Source organism: Rana temporaria, chromosome 1 (genome assembly GCF_905171775.1).
Source record: "Rana temporaria chromosome 1, aRanTem1.1, whole genome shotgun sequence".
Lineage (NCBI taxonomy): Eukaryota > Metazoa > Chordata > Amphibia > Anura > Ranidae > Rana > Rana temporaria.
Genome location: NC_053489.1, coordinates 477,668,228 through 477,683,955, shown reverse-complemented (window position 1 = coordinate 477,683,955; position 15,728 = coordinate 477,668,228). Strand labels below are relative to the sequence as shown.

Below are 15,728 nucleotides of genomic sequence, written 5' to 3'. Positions count from 1 at the left end.
ACGTCCAGTTGGTAGCTGATGATCGAACCTACCCTGACATGCCCTTAAGATTAGCCAATTGTCTGCGCGATATTTACCACTGGATGGCCACCAACAAATTGTGCCTTAATGGTAACAAAACAGAGGTCATGATAGTTGGAAAAGGCAAGATCGACTTCCTTCAAAATTGGCCCACCGAGTTGGGCTTGATACCAAACCCGAAAGATAAGGTGAAGGTCCTGGGGGCTATCCTTGACGTAAAGCTAAGTATGATTCCCCAGGTCAGACAGTCGGTTTCGAGAGCCACCCATTTTCTACGACTCATCCGCAAGTCAAAACACCTCCTGACTCAAGACCAAAGGAAAGACTTAGTCCAAGCACTAATTATCTCTCGCCTTGACTTTTCAAACGGAGTCCTACTAGGCATCCCCAGCAAATGGTCCAAGAAATTGCAGCTGGTGCAGAATCAAGCAGTCAGGCTTATCTACAATCTCCAAAAGCAAGATCACATCAGCCCTGTGCTCAAAGAACTCCACTGGCTCCCTGTTATAAAACGTACCGACTTTAAAATCCTCTGCCTGATCTACAGGGGCTACCATCAGCTGGGCCCACAGTTCCTATCAGATCTGACTCCACACTAAATACCTAGACGCTGTCTTCGCTCAGCCGAAAAAAAACCGTTATCATGGGCAACACCGACAGGCTAATTTCTATAGGAGGAAAACGGATTTGCTCCGCGGGGGCTACTCTCTGGAACCAAACTCCTCTTAACATTCGTATCTCCCCAAGCCTTTTTATGTTTAGGAAGAAGCTGAAGACTTGGTTATTCTGCCAAGCATTTCAATCATAGGCCTATTTTTCGACGCTCTTCCACTCACTGATCTCTGTCTCTTTCTCACTCCTCTTTTTCCTTTTTGCCTCCTCTCTTTTCTCCTTTATCTCACATCCTGCTCCACCACAGTTTCTTTTATTTATACTACCCTCGCCAGAACATCCGGGCTATCTGTCACAAAGCGCTTTGTCACCACCGAATGGTGGTATATGTGCGCTTCACAAACAAATAGTAATAAATAAATAAATAAATAAAATACTACATGCCTCACTTCCATAAATAGGATGTATCGGTATAAGGTCTATTGAATTAGTGGCACTGTGTGGACAATTCTTCTGTACTAAGGGTTCTCTCTCAACAGTGATTGCAGTGACACTCATAGGATTAACATGACAGCTTTCATCTTTATAACATCATCGAAATGTTCACAGCAGCACACGCTCCTACCGCATGTGGTTAGAGACATTCCAATCTGATGAAAAGGCCCCAGAAATAAGTAAGTAATAGGGAGCTGTGGGAATCCGTGGCCTGGAAAAATATGAGTGATATAAGAGTACATGTGCATATACATTATAATATTGAAATTCTCATTTAACACTAATGTTGTTTTTAAGGTAAATATAATTTTCCAGTCATCTTGTGAACATCACCCTCTGTGTTTTTGGAAAACCATTTAGGAATAACACCATTACTATGTAAAAGGTCACGAATTTGATTTTCAAACACATCCAGCGTTTTCTGTCTCTGTTTTAGCACCCTAATACCATTTGACAGGGTGTATGTGAATGGTGTAACCTGGCCTGGCCTTACTGAGAATAAGTAAGGTAGAGCTCGTATTAGCTGTTTCATCTGGCAGCAATTAATTTCATACAAGATTTTGAAACACGGACAAGGCAGATCTCTCGATAAGGGATTAAAGATAAAACTGCAAATCTGCAGGGCCTGGCAGTGGAATGTACAACAGCTACACATTTCCATGTCTCTATTCTTCAGTTTCTCAAAAGAATTGATAAAGACGTGCACACAAAACAGACAGGGGAGAGCATTGCTCACCCTTACAAAGTGATAGAAATTACTCATCTCATTACAAGAATTACCTCGGCTAATTTGACAGTGTGCTGGTTATCTTCTTCGTAGAGTGGAATGTCTGCCCTTAGGACAAGTAGGGCCATATGTAACCCCTGCGAAAAGTACTGCGAGAGGGCTTTTCTCACTCTCTGCTTCACCTCGTCCTGGCTCAGGCTGCTGTGAGGGATACCAGGTGTGTCTAGCACCTGCAGTTTAAGGCCCAGCTCCCTCCCCATCCGACGTCCAAAATTGGGCATTCGTATTCTGCACAGTCGGCAGTCTTTGGTCACGGAGTGTGGGAAAAACTTGCTCTCAAATTCATAACTTCCCAGCAGGCTATTTCCGAGAGAACTTTTACCACATTTCGTCTTTCCCAGTAGAAGCAGATTAATGGTGATCTCATTATTACCCTCCATTCCTTCTCTGTCAAAATAGAGTAATAACAGGACAGATGTTAATATCAGCAACTTCAGGATTTATGGCTTACAGGTTATATCCAAAGAACACCTATAAACAACCAGATTCATGCCAAGCTGTTAGATGTAAGACTCTAGGTCATAACAACGCTGCATCCTGAGGACATGTGAAGACTATTTTATGATGCTCTTCAAAAACAATGTAAAAAATATATAGGTCCCCATGCTGCCCCACATTTTACAGCTCAATTCCCACTGTGATTAAAGAGCATACATTGCCTATGATGAAAAGTGCATATACTATGCTGTGCAGTGTGAGCAAAAGAATAACAGAATATGAAATCGTAATCTTATTACATTTTACCATATCCTAGTGTGCGGATATACTGGAATGCCACATGTTTTATATAGTGGTGTTTTTACCAAGAGCAAAATTTGTTCTAACATATACCAAACAAACACTAACAAAGTGCCTCACTTACATATTGTAAAATATGTTGGCTAATTTATAGCATTAAATAAAAATATATATATATATATATGTATATATACATATATATATATATATATATATATACAGTGTGGTAGATCCACAAAGATCTGCTTATCTTTAGGCAGGCGTAGCGTATCTAAGATACGCTACACTGCTGTAACTTACATTTTCTTCTTGTGAATCCTCAAAGAATCCGCGCGGTAAGTTACGGCGGCGTAGTGTATCTATTGCGGCGTAAGGGCGCGCAATTTCAAATGGGAGTGATGGGGGCGTGTTCTATGCAAATACATTGTGACCTGACGTAAACGACGTTTTTTTGAAACGGCGCATGCGCCGTCCTTAAAATATCCCAGGGTGCATTGCGACAAAGTACGCCGCAAGGACGTATTGGTTTCGACGTCAAAGTAAATGACGTCACATTCCTATTCACGAACGACTTACGCAAACGACGCAAAAAATTTAAAATTAGACGCGGGAACGATGGCCATACTTAACATTGAGTACGCCACCATATAGCAGCTTTAACTATACGCCGGAAAATGCCGAACGGAAACGACGTAAAAAAAATGCGACGGCCGCTCGTACGTTCGTGGATCGTCGGAAATAGCTAATTTGCATACTCGACGCGGAAACGCCACCTAGCGGACGCCGAAAAATTGCATTTAAGATCCGACGGTGTACTAAGGCGTACACCTGAAAAAAGAGAGAAAACACTGCGCTAAACCAAGAACCGTGAATTTGCTGCTAGTACCAAAAATATATAGATACTTATATTAGGAAGAGATTGGAAAAAGAATGAGGTACAGCGCAAAAACTAAATACTTGAAATTCTGATAATAATCCAAAATTATATAAATGATATAACAAAAACACCATGCATCAATAATGTATGAACAGGCGTACACCTGTCGGATCTAACCCAGATGCCGTCGTATCTTGTTTTGTGGATACAAAACAAAGATACGACGCGGAAAGTTTAAAATTACGCCGGCGTATCAATAGATATGCCGGCGTAATCCTTTTGTGGATCTGCCCCAGTATCTCACAAAAGTGCGTACACCCCTCACATTTTTGGAAATATTTTATTATATCTTTTCATGTGACAACTTGAAATTACACTTTGCTACAATGTAATGTAGTAAATGTACAGCTTGTATAAAAGTGTAAACTTGCTGTCCCCTCAAAATCACTCAAATATCATTAACAAAAGTAAGGACATAAAACATGTGTAGAGGGAAGTAACAAACAAAAAAAAAAACGAGCAACATAATGAGGCATAACACAAAGAAATACAAGACCCTCATATTCACATTCAAACACTAATGTTTACTACCAGTATTAGATGGCAATGCACACAGAGGTCCAAGGCAGTGAACAACAAAAAAAACTTTCCTAATCAGTATTAGCCCAGTGTTATCTGCTATTCCATATTTTCATCATATGATTTATTTTTCCATTTTTTTTATATTTTTCACACTCCAAGCATCTAAAAATTCAGCGCACAAATGCATTAAGCAGCTGTTGCAATTAAACAATCTATCATATTATGGTTACATATCATTGGAGTATTATATTGTATGTAAAAAAAGGAGCTATTAGCAGGTGCTCCCATCCAGACTGGAAATCAAATTTGCACATACATACACTCACCTAGAAATAACAAATACATTTCTAATCATTAGTGCTGATTTAATGGAAATTACAGTATTTAGGTGCTACTAAAATTATTAATTAAATTTTTTTTTTAGTTCTCTCTGCTTACCGTGCGTCTTGAACAGTGTGAGATGTAGAGAATGAACTTTAGCACAGAGATGATGCTATCCCTGGTACCATACTCAGGGGAGTACAGAATCTTTGTATTGGTTAATGTGTTACAAAGGGATCAAAGTTTAATAAAGATAAGTATGCATATGTACAGCAGACACTGAGTTTCAACCCACTCCTCACAACTGTCAATAGACAATTCAATAACATTTTCCTTCACACAGATAAAAATATAACATAATTTGCTTGACAGAATACCTATTCCATAAATGCTATAGTGATCGGTTTTATTAAATACAAACACCCATGTGTTTTTGCCATATAAGCTTCATAAACTATTTTACTATTGTTTATTAAATGCTTAAATCATTTATTATTATTGATTAGCTTATTTATTTTAAGTTATTCTTTTTATACGTTTTGATTATTCCAATTTTTTTGTTGCTACCGTGGACTTGCTACCGTGGACGTTGGTAATTTGGCATCAAAATTGATAACATTTGTGTCTGGATATTGGTTTCAAACTCACAAGTCTCCGCTGCTTAAATAAAACAGTAATTTTCTCTTTTTCCTCTTTCTCACAAACAATAAGTAGTTTGGGCCATGGGAAGGTGAGTCTCTGCAATAATAATTATGTTTAGTGGGTGGGTTTAAAGGGACATTGCTAGCCACAGATGCCTTGGGCAATAGAATCTAAATGCAGCCTTGAAGATTATTGATGATCCTTTATGTCTGCATTTCCTTTTACCTTTTCATGGTTCATTTCATTTGAAAAATCACATATGAAAATTCTCTGGAAATTTTTTTTTTTTTTTTGTATTTCTGATTGTAAAACCATACAAAGTTTAAAACAGATAAGCATATGTTTTTGATATGTACACACACATATGTATATTGTATGCCCATGTGTGTGTGTGTTCTTTCTGAGATAAAGTCTTGCAAAAAAAAAAAAATCTGCAATCCACAGACAAAAAAGTTTAATAAAATGAAAAAAAGCAGTTTGTTCTATGTTTTTGAGTGTTAATTTTAAATAATGGTGTTACTATAGATAAAAAGTATAACTTTTATTCTATCATCCATTCCATTTAAAATTATGGTAAAATTATGATGCCAGTACAAAGCATGGCAACGTTATTTAATTATTTAGAAATAAAAATAAAGTTTATTTTCCAGTTTTGCATTGTGTTACACTGAACAAATGAACACATTTTTTTTTTATAAAAGTTTAACTATTAATAGTTAGAAAAACAGAATAAAAAAATCAGTAGGAAAATACTAGTTCAGAGGAGAAGGGAAAGAAGGTGTTAATTCAAGTATCAATTACAGTTAAGCCCTGTACACACGGGTGGGAATCCCGTCGGGAAAAAAAACGTTGGTTTTCCCGACGAGATTTTACTGCAAGCTTGCCTTGCACGCCGAGTGTACACACACCCATTTAAAAGAACCGCCGTTCCTTTGAATATCAAGAATGCAGTGACATCATCGACCATGACAAGCCGGCGCTCGTCACATTCGATGCCATCTTGCTACACCCTACACTACCCTTATATGCTACCGCGAATGCGTCAAAGTCTCATCGAGCATGCATGGGTTTACCTGGGGACAGGTAAGCTTACTGAAGAACGGTTTTCTCGTCAGGAAACACTCTGCCGAGAATCCCGAAAATAGAGAGCAGGTTCTCAATTTTTCTTGTAGGGATTCCCGGCAGTGTTCTCGCCGAGAAAGCATACACACGTACGGTTTTCACGTCAAAAAGCTCTCCCAGCAGCTTTCTTGCCGAGAAAACCGGTCGTGTGTACGAGGCTTTAAATAGGAATACATTTTCTAAACAAAAAAATGTTTTGTGCTTTCCAGGCTGCTTTAACCACTTGCCTACTGGGCACTTTCACCCCCTTCCTGCCCAAGTCATTTTTCAGCTTTCAGCGATGTCACATTTTGAATGACAATCGCGTGGTCATGCAACACTGTACCCAAAGGAAATTTTTATCATTTTTTTCCCCCACAAATAGAGCCTTCTATTGGTGGTATTTGATCACCTCTGCGGTTTTTATTTATTGCGCTATAAACAAAAAAAGAGGGACAAGTTTTAAAAAAAAACCACAATATTTTTTACTTTTTGCTATATTAAATATCAATTTTTTTTTTTTTCAAATTTTTTCTCAGTTTAGATCGATACGTATTCTTCTACATATTTTTGGTAAAAAAATCGCAATAAGCATTTATTGATTGGTTTGCGCAAAAGTTATAGGGTCTACAAAATAGGGGATACATTTATAGCATTCTTTTTATTTTTTTTATTTTTTTACTAGTAATGGCGGCGATCAGCGATTTTTATCGTGACTGCGATATTGCAGTGGACACATTGGACACAATTGACACATTTTTGAGATCATTCACATTTATACAGCAATCCTTGCTATAAAAATGCATTGATTACTGTATAAATGTGACTCGCAGGGAAGGGGTTAACACTAGGGGGTGAGGAAGGGGTTAATGTATTCCCTAATGAGTGATTCTTACTGTGGGGGGGGGGGGGGGACTGACTGGGAGAGGTGACCAATGGTTGTCCATATGTATAAGGGACACACCATCTGTCCCCTCTCCCTGACAGGACGTGGATCGGTGTGCACAAATCACAAAACAAAAATAAAAAAAAATAAACATAAAAACATATTTTTATTTACCACGTTAAAAAGTTATATCATTTTATAAAAATTTTCTTCCTCAGGATCCACTTTGATTTTCAATCTTTATGATAACTTAGCTGATAAATCTTTTATCCTTTTACCTGTTTATCAGCTACACATGTAAGGACTACTAAGCTGCAAAATATTTCATTTAATTTCTGTTTCTTAGGTTTACTTACACTTTAAACATGAATTCTTGTACAAATGCATCACATGGCTTTTGACACAATTTGTTACTGCTGACTTCCTGTTCAATGAAAGAATGTTATCAGTGTAATTGCCATTTGTATGCATTATTGTAGCTGTCCAATAAGCTCTACTTAAAAAATACTCAACTCTCTGGCTTTTTTTTTTAACTTCAAGAAAGTTTTCTAATAATTTGCTACACAGAAAGAATATGATATAAAATGCTTGAAACTTTGGAGTATCATCTTTGTATATGAGCTAATTATCACTTGCATGGTTTATAGTTGTGCAAAATGTTGTTCTGGTAGTGTTATGCCCCTCACTACACGTGACTGATGTGTATTCGGGCACACTGATAACTCTTCTCATACTAATGCATTCCAGTAGGCGCAGAATCCTTATGAACTTTTATTAGCACAAGACAGAGTAAAACTGTAATAGATACAAACAGATTACAATTAATAAACAATAATACAATTAGAGCCTCCCTATCTATCTATCTAGAGAGACAAAGTTGCACGTACCGTAGATGCATCGATATGGCTGACGTGAGAAAGAACTCAGCAGACATGTGCTTGCTTGGAAGGAAAAATGGAAAAGAAGGCTGTGGAGGTGCTGCAAAGCCTCATGGGATAGAAATACGGAAGCTTGCATGGACCAAATTAATGAACTATTCTAGCTGACTATATTAACATAGAACAGGTGCAATTAAACAGAAAGTCCACTAGATGGCAGCATTGATTTAATTCAAACTAAAGTCAAAACTATCAAGACGATGAGCCTTATGAATGAAGGCATGACACTCCTCGCCTGGTTTCCCACGGATACCACACATCATGGCACTCCGGAGGAGAGTAACAAAACAAGTTCGGAAACAGGTCTGAGGAAAAGTTTAGGCTGGCCTTGCCTAATGACTTTGAGTTCAACTTTCCTGACGTGTCCATCTTCACTGGGAAACACTTGGGTTATCAGACCCAAAGGCCACTCGTTTCTCCTTGATTGAGAGTCTTTCATGAGAACAATGGCACCAGGCTCTAAGTTGGGCTTGCTGTCTTGCCATTTGTTCCTGGTCTGTAGATTCGACAAGTATTGTTTCTTCCATTTGTTCCAAAAGGTGTCAGCTAACACTTGTACTCTTTTCCATTGACATCTGTATAAGTCCTTTGGGTCGAGATTGACAGAAGGAGCTGTGATCACCTCGACTTTCTGAGTGAGCAAAGTGGAAGGTGTAAGCAGGAAAGGATCTTCAGGATCGTTGGGTATAGATGTCAAGGGTCTGGCATTCATTATAGCTGATACTTCAGCCATGAAGGTTGTCAGAGTCTCATGTGTGAGTTTTGAAGTTCCCAATTGTAGAAACATTGAATCTAGGATTCTTCGAGCTATACCAATCATACGCTCCCAGGCACCTCCCATGTGAGAAGAGTGTGGGGGGTTAAATGTCCATGTACAACCCTGTTCTGAAAGGTATCTCTCAACATATTCTGTGTCAAGGTTTGAAGTGATATTCAATTCTTTGCAAGCTCCAACAAAGTTGGTTCCTCTATCAGAGCGTATGTGCTTGACAGGGCCTCTAATAGAGATGAAACGTCTCAGGGCATTGATGAAGCTGGATGTGTCTAAGGACTCAATTACTTCTATGTGTACAGCTCTGATGCACATGCAAGTAAACATGACAGCCCAGCGTTTGCTGTTGGCACTGCCTCCTCTGGTTTGACGTGTGATGACAGCCCAAGGCCCAAACACATCAAGACCGACGTTTGTGAAAGGGGGTTCTGTACTGAGACGGTCTGCAGGAAGGTTGGCCATTTTCTGGGTTTGGAAAATACCACGAAGCTTACGACAGGTGATACATTTGAAAATGGTTTTACTCACAAGTCTCTTGGCTCCCACTATCCAGAGTCCAGCCACACGCAAAGCTCCTTCCGTGAACAAACGTCCTTGATGTTTTGTCTGTGTGTGGTAGTGTTCCACAAGTAAAGAAGCAACATGGTTATTTGGTATTATGACAGGATTGCTTTCACCACTATCAAGTCCTGCATTTGAGATGCGCCCTCCAACTCTTAACAGTCCTTGATTGTCTATAAAGGGGTTGAGTTTCCTTAGAGGACAGTTCTTTGGAATGCTCTTGTTATATTGAAGACATTCTAGTGTTAGTGCATAAGTCTCTTGTTGGATACAGCGGATGATTACATTTTTTGCTTCTGTGAGCTCATCTACTGTATATGGCTTGTGGCAATAATGCCAACCTTTGCAACAACTTGGTCTTGTAGGGGTGCCTTTAAAGGATCTGGCTATGTGAACCAAGCAAGCTGTAGCTCTTTGTAAGGATTTCCAAGTGGAGAACTTATCGAAGCGCTTGGATCTCAACAGTTGGTTAGAAATTGTTGTATGTAGTGTGGAAACCTGAGGACGGATGTCTGAGTCAGATTCAGGTTCTAACAGTTCATAAGTCTCCCTTTGTGGAGTGGTAGGCACTGACTTGTACAGGAAGGGTGGTCCTGTGAGCCATGTAGTGTCTTTGAGACGGGATGCTGGCACAGACCTTGTGGCATGATCTGCTGGGTTATGATCAGTTGAGACATAACGCCACTGGGTGGGCTGTGTAGACTTCCTGATCCTTAGGACTCTGTTGTGTACATAGACATAGAATCTCCTACTTTCGTTGTAAATGTAGCCCAACACTACCTTGCTGTCTGTGTAAAACTCTGTATCGTCGAGTTCTATATCCATCTCAGATGTAATAAGTTCTGCTAGTTCTACTGCTAATACAGCAGCACACAGTTCCAATCTTGGAATGGTGGTTTCAGGACATGGTGCTAGCTTGGCCTTGCCCATAACGAACCCAATATGAATTTGGTCCTCGATGTCTACTGACTTGAGGTAGGTTACTGCTCCTATTGCTTTGACTGAAGCATCGCAGAATACACATAACTTTCTAGACTGAACCCTTTCAGGAGGAAAGTGGGTGTATGGTCTATGTATGTGTAGGTTAGATAAAGTCTTTAAAGAGTCTCTCCATGTTACCCATAATGTCTCTTTCTCAGGAGGTAGTGGAGAATCCCAATCACATGTGTCTGCAGTAAGCTCTCTAAGCATAATCTTACCTTGGACGGTCACCGGTGCTGCGAACCCGAGTGGATCATACAGGCTGTTGATGGTGGATAGGACACCTCGCCGAGTGAAGGGTTTTGGCTCTTGGTCGACCTGAAAGGTAAGGGTGTCAGTCTTGAGGTCCCAGTTGAGTCCTAGGCTGCGTTGCATAGGAAGGGAGTCTGTAGCTAAGTCCAGATCTTTGAAGTCACTGGCATAATCTTGAGAAGGGAAGGCCTCCATGACGACCTTGCTGTTTGATGCTATCTTATGCAGTCTAAGATTAGAAGAGGCAAGTGTGCTTTGAGTCCTCTTGAGTAGACTTATTGCAGCTTCAGGTGAAGAAAGTGATTTCAGACCATCATCTACATAAAAGTCTCTTTCAATAAACTGTGTAACGTCTTTCTCACCTTCTTGAGCGGATAGCTTAAGTCCGTAGATGGCAACAGCAGGGGATGGACTGTTACCAAAAACATGCACTTTCATGCGGTATTCTGTAATGTCTTTAGTAGGGTCATTGTCTTTGAACCATAGGAATCTCAAGAAGTTCCTGTGTTCTTCCTTGACTTGGAAGCTGTGAAACATTTGCTGTATGTCTGCAACTATAGCAACTGCTTCCTTGCGGAACCTGATGAGAACACCAAGAAGTGTGTTGTTGAGATCTGGTCCCTTTAGGAGGACATCATTTAGTGAGACCCCTTCGTGCTGAGAGCTGGAGTCAAACACTACCCGGATTTTACCTGGCTTCTTGGGGTGGTAGACACCGAAGATTGGTAGGTACCAGCACTCTTCTTTGTCTTTTAAAGGTGGGGCTATCTCAGCATGGTCATCCTCAAACATCTTACTCATGAATGAGAAGAAATGCCCTTTCATTTCTGGCTTTCTTTGAAGATTGCGTTTAAGGGAAGAAAAGCGCTTTAAAGCTTGTTCTCTGTTGTTAGCAAGGCAGGGTCTCTGTGCTTTGAAAGGCAGGGGTGCTACCCAGCTGTTTTCATTGTTTTTGTGGAATCCCTGTCTCATTATTTCCAAGAAGATATGATCTTCAATTGATGGGGCAAGTTTGTGATCTTCTTTAGTCCCTTGGAAAACTGAGCATCCTAAATGATCTCTGTCTTCATCACAAAGAAGATTAGCGGTGTAAGGGTTGGAATGAATTACACTGGCAGGCTTCTCTCTTACGAGGAATCTGTTGGTAAAAGGCTGAAATAAGGATGGACGCCCACCCTCTAGTGTCTTTGTAAAGAGAGAGTTCACGCTGGTTGGTTTGTGAACACTCCCTAGGCATACGTTGCCTATGATGACCCATCCGAGATCTAGCTTCTGGGCATAGGGGGAGTTGTGGGGACCATTGATTTGTTTTCTCACCTTGTGAACTCTGATGATGTCCCTCCCAAGGAGAAGTGCTATCTCAGCCTGGGGATCCAGTTCAGGGATGAGGTGTGCTATGCCCTTCAGATGTCTGTGATGAAGTGCCACCTCTGGTGTAGGGATCTCCTCTCTTTCAGTTGGGAACTGATTGCACTCGATTAGAGTTGGCAGAGGCAGGGTTGTCTGACCATCAAAGGATTCGATTTGGTAACCGATGGCTCTTCTCCCAGTTTCTTCACTTACCCCTGTACAAGTCTTGAGTAAGTATGAAGAGTTTGCTTCCTTGATTTTGAAGGTGTCAAAGAAGGTTGAGCTGGCGAGTGATCTGTTGCTTTGATCGTCCAGGATCACGTATAGCTTCACTGCTTTTTCTCTGTGGCCTGTGGGGTAAACTGTAACAAGACAAATCTTGGAGCAGGATTTGTTAGACGAACCTTCTCCACATACTTGGGTGCACTGGGGTGTAACTACAGGAGGTACTGTGTCTTGTTGCTCCTCGCCGTGCTCTTCCACCTGGAGTGAGGGGGTAAGAGTCCATGGCGCTGGCCCTGGATGTAGAGCTGTGTTGTGTTCTGTGCTGTTACACTCAGAGCAGTTGATGCTCACCTTACAGTCTTTACCGATGTATGAAGTTGATGCGCAGCACCTGTAACAAATTCTGTTTTCTCTGAGGAAGGTTCTGCGATCTTGGAGAGTCATTTCTCTAAAACCTCTGCACTTTGACAATGAATGAGGCTTCTTGTGAAGAGGGCACTCTCTGCTTGGATTCTCAGCTGGAGATACACTTGTTTTGCGTACTGCAACAGGTGTGACTTTGAAGTTGCGGGTTAGAGCAGGCTTACTTGGCCTAGGGAGAGCAGAGTCAGATGATGAGATGTCAAAACTAGGATCATTTTTAACCTTTGCTTGATGGCGAATAAAGTCCACAAAATAAGAGAATGGTGGGAAGGGAACGTTGTGCCTTTGCTTGTAGTTGGAGCCTCGTGTAATCCAGGCTTCTTGAAGGCTGTAAGGTAGCTTCTGCACTATAGGGTTAACACCACGGGCTGTGTCCAGAAAGGCAAGGCCTGGCAAGTCTCCTTCTGATTTGGCTATTTGGAGTTCTGTCACTAGGTCACTCAATTCTCTCAGCTTCTGGTAGCCTTTGTTAGAAATCTTGGGAAAGTCCTCTATTCTTTTAAAAAGAGAGTTTTCTAGAACTTCTGGGGAACCGTAACATTCATCAATCCTCTCCCATATCATGCTCAGCCCTTTGGTTGGGTAATTAATGTTAATGTCTCTGATTCTCCTTGCATGCTCTGATGACTCATTCCCCAGTGATTGGACTAAGAGATCGGCTTCCTCACTTGCTTTAAAACCAAGATCCCTAATTGCATTTCTGAAGGACGAACGCCATGCTCTATAACTTTCAGGGCGATCGTTAAACTTTGCAAGTCCTTTTGCTAACAGTTCACGTCGTGCTAAGAGCTTGAAGAAATCTGACATACCTTGATCGTTGTGTGAGTAGCCAGGGGGCGCTTTGTTGTGCCAGGAACTTGTGGAGTAGATGCGGTCATCAGAGATGCTGTCGCTGGGTCTTTTAACCTGTTGTTCTTCATTTTCGACTTGGTCAACTGTGGCGTAGTGCTTTGATAGCCTGGATGCAGAATGTGCTGAAAACTGACTAAGTGCAGGTTTACTTTCTTGCTTGATATAAGGCGTGTGAATGGCGGGAGTTGATTCCGCTCTTGGCGCTGTAAGCGGGCAGTTGTCTGGTTTGGCGTGTCGCCGCACATATTCTGAGGTACGCTCTGTACTGTCATGAGGAACGGATTCTTCCCCTAGCACGTTGCTGTGCCGCTCACTGGTGGGCTTTGCAAGTTCTTCTAGGATGTCTGCCTCGGCTGCAGCAGCCGCTGACTCCTTCTCTGCAGCTAGTTTCTCTAATGCAGTTTCCATGCGTAACTTCTCTAATGCAGTTTCCATGCGTAACTTCTCAGATTCAGTTTCCATGCGTAACTTATCTAATTTGATTTGCATCTCTTTTTCAGCAAACCTAGCCTTTACTTCGGCCTCTTTTGCTGCAAAGTCAGCTTTCACCTTGGCAGATTCTGCCTTTGCACGGGCAATGGCGATTGTTTCGCTTTTCACTGACCTCCTTGAGCTCGTGGAGTAAACTTCTGACCTTGTCACGAGGTGCTCTGACTTTGTCTGCGACATGATGTCTAGCTGTATATGGGAGCTGCTAACTCTGATGTCTCTTTGGCGTTCTATGTGGTAGCTGTGCTTAGAAGCCTTGGTTTCTATGGCGTTCTGTATGCTGGCCGTGCTTAGAAACCTTTGTTTTGCTGGAAGTTCTGTATGCTAGCCATGTTTAGAAGCCTACGTTTTACTGTTATGCCCCTCACTACACGTGACTGATGTGTATTCGGGCACACTGATAACTCTTCTCATACTAATGCATTCCAGTAGGCGCAGAATCCTTATGAACTTTTATTAGCACAAGACAGAGTAAAACTGTAATAGATACAAACAGATTACAATTAATAAACAATAATACAATTAGAGCCTCCCTATCTATCTATCTAGAGAGACAAAGTTGCACGTACCGTAGATGCATCGATATGGCTGACGTGAGAAAGAACTCAGCAGACATGTGCTTGCTTGGAAGGAAAAATGGAAAAGAAGGCTGTGGAGGTGCTGCAAAGCCTCATGGGATAGAAATACGGAAGCTTGCATGGACCAAATTAATGAACTATTCTAGCTGACTATATTAACATAGAACAGGTGCAATTAAACAGAAAGTCCACTAGATGGCAGCATTGATTTAATTCAAACTAAAGTCAAAACTATCAAGACGATGAGCCTTATGAATGAAGGCATGACAGGTAGAATGAAAAGCAGAATGATCAGGAAAAGCTTTTCCTTATTGATCCAAGATATGATATCATTTGATAATCCACTCATTGACATATGTGTAATATAAATTCTACCATGTGGATATTTAAGCAAACATTTAGCAGATGCTAAGGATGAATAGACAAATATTCTGTAGAAAGCATACTTCATTTTCTTTATACTAAGTATTATCACAGATTATTTATGTTGACTTTTTTATATTTACTTGTAGAAAACTGGTCACAGCTTGGGCATATACAAACAATGGAGATTTACTATAACTGCAGCATGCAAAATTTGGTGTAGCTTTGCATAAAAATCAATCAGGTTCCAGGTTTTATTGTCAAAACGTATTTAAATAAGCTGAAGTTAGAAGCTGATTGGCTACCATGCACAGTTGCATCAGATTCTGATTGCTCCAGTTTTAGTAAATCTCCCCCAATGTCAATTATCAACCTTGAAGTGTATTTACAGGCAAGACTTTTTTTTTGGATACAGTAGGGAATTGTTAGAACCTCTGACAGTTTTTTTTTTTGTGTCCCATTGGGGAGATTTTTCTATATATTCAACAGGAAGTGAGAGAAAATCTTTCCAAAGCAAAGGAATCCCTCCTTAGACAGTTGTCTCAGTAACAAGTGTACCTATTGACAGAATGCCCCTCTGTTCCTGTTCTGATAAAATCTCACAAATAGAGGGAAAAATCGCCCCAGTAGGACACCGACAGCAATAAAAATCTGATAAGTGTATTAACTGTTTTCGACTCCAAAGCTAAGAAAACTTTTTTGGCTTTACATAAACTTTAAATTCCAGTAATATGATTGTGCAATCATATCATGGATTTAAATTTTACATAGATTTCCCTCTTTCTTTAATATACTAAATTTGAGTCTGATATTTTAGCTTACGTATCAGGGGGTCATCTGAGGAAAGTTGTACCTTCTTAACTGCTTGACCTAGCATACTAC

General features: G+C 40.6%; 1 protein-coding gene across 1 annotated transcript in view; it reads right to left on the bottom strand.

The window, feature by feature from the left end:
- GIMD1 (GIMAP family P-loop NTPase domain containing 1) overlaps positions 1 to 4,656 on the bottom strand; it is a 28,147-nt gene extending 23,491 nt beyond the window's left edge. The window contains exons 1-2 of the mRNA XM_040329675.1: positions 4,551 to 4,656; positions 1,909 to 2,302 (exon numbers count right to left, since the gene is read on the bottom strand). Coding sequence (XP_040185609.1) covers positions 1,909 to 2,295 — 387 coding nt within the window. The 5' untranslated portion in view covers positions 2,296 to 2,302; positions 4,551 to 4,656. The remainder of the gene's footprint in view (positions 1 to 1,908; positions 2,303 to 4,550) is intronic.
- Positions 4,657 to 15,728: the final 11,072 nt, after the last annotated feature.